This window comes from Nothoprocta perdicaria, unplaced genomic scaffold, assembly GCF_003342845.1.
Source record: "Nothoprocta perdicaria isolate Ctin4 unplaced genomic scaffold, notPer1 scaffold_372, whole genome shotgun sequence".
NCBI lineage: Eukaryota > Metazoa > Chordata > Aves > Tinamiformes > Tinamidae > Nothoprocta > Nothoprocta perdicaria.
The window spans coordinates 24,753-25,593 of record NW_020455613.1 but is presented as its reverse complement, the minus strand read 5'-3'; the positions used below and the strand labels follow the sequence as shown (position 1 = coordinate 25,593).

Here is an 841-nt window from a genome sequence, read left to right as displayed (position 1 = left end):
AATTTGCCTATAGAATGGGCTTGAAAAAAGTCACRCATCTATAGTGAAAATCTGATTTTTCAAAACTATCAAAGCAGTTTGGCTGATTCTAGGCAATGTTCAGAGGAGTGAAGAATCTCAATTTCTACTTATCAAATGAATAAAGTTCCCTGGGAATAAGAAATAGCAAAAGCAGTTACAATTACTACAACAGTACCAGAAAGCTGCTAGGCAGGATGCAACAGTCTAAAACACTTAAGAAAACTTCCAGATAGTTTTAGCTGAAAAGCCACATGATAAAACGAAGAGACTGGTACATCTATAGCGAGCAAGAGGACGGTGCAGTTCTGTGCTCTTCATCGGTGGATTTGATCTGTGATGCTGAAGTTGCTGTGGGTTTGTGCTTGGTCCTTAGACTATCGATGGCCACCTTCCTCACCACCTAGAAGAACAAAGAGTATTTTCAAGTCTTATGCACATTTAAGGCACACAGGCCTATCTGACACCATTTGATTGCAGGTAGGTCRGAATGGTAGACACACAGAGCTTACGCTGGACCTTTTTTTTGTGCTATTTTGGGTGCATCAACTTAAAAAATTGAACAAAAAATCTCTCCTATTCCCCTTTTCTCACAGCTTCACATGGTTGATTTCAGGCGCTCACTTTTGGCTCTCAATTCACCTTGATTTTTCTGCAGGCATTGCACTCTGCCCAGAGCAGCTGCCCAGCTCCTGAAAATGCTGGCGATATGGATCCAGAGAGGTGCTGTTGTGGGGGGGGGTGCTCATTTTTGTCTTGTTTTTTGTGTGTTTTTATTTATTTTTGTGTTGGTTGGTTGCTTGCTTGCTTGCCTGCTTGCTTT

At 41.6% G+C, this 841-nt stretch overlaps 1 protein-coding gene across 1 annotated transcript in view; it reads right to left on the bottom strand.

Moving 5' to 3' along the window:
* Positions 1–414: 414 nt before the first annotated feature.
* LOC112951808 overlaps positions 415–841 on the bottom strand; it is an 11,307-nt gene continuing 10,880 nt past the window's right edge. The window contains exon 6 of the mRNA XM_026044575.1: positions 415–421. Coding sequence (XP_025900360.1) covers positions 415–421 — 7 coding nt within the window. The remainder of the gene's footprint in view (positions 422–841) is intronic.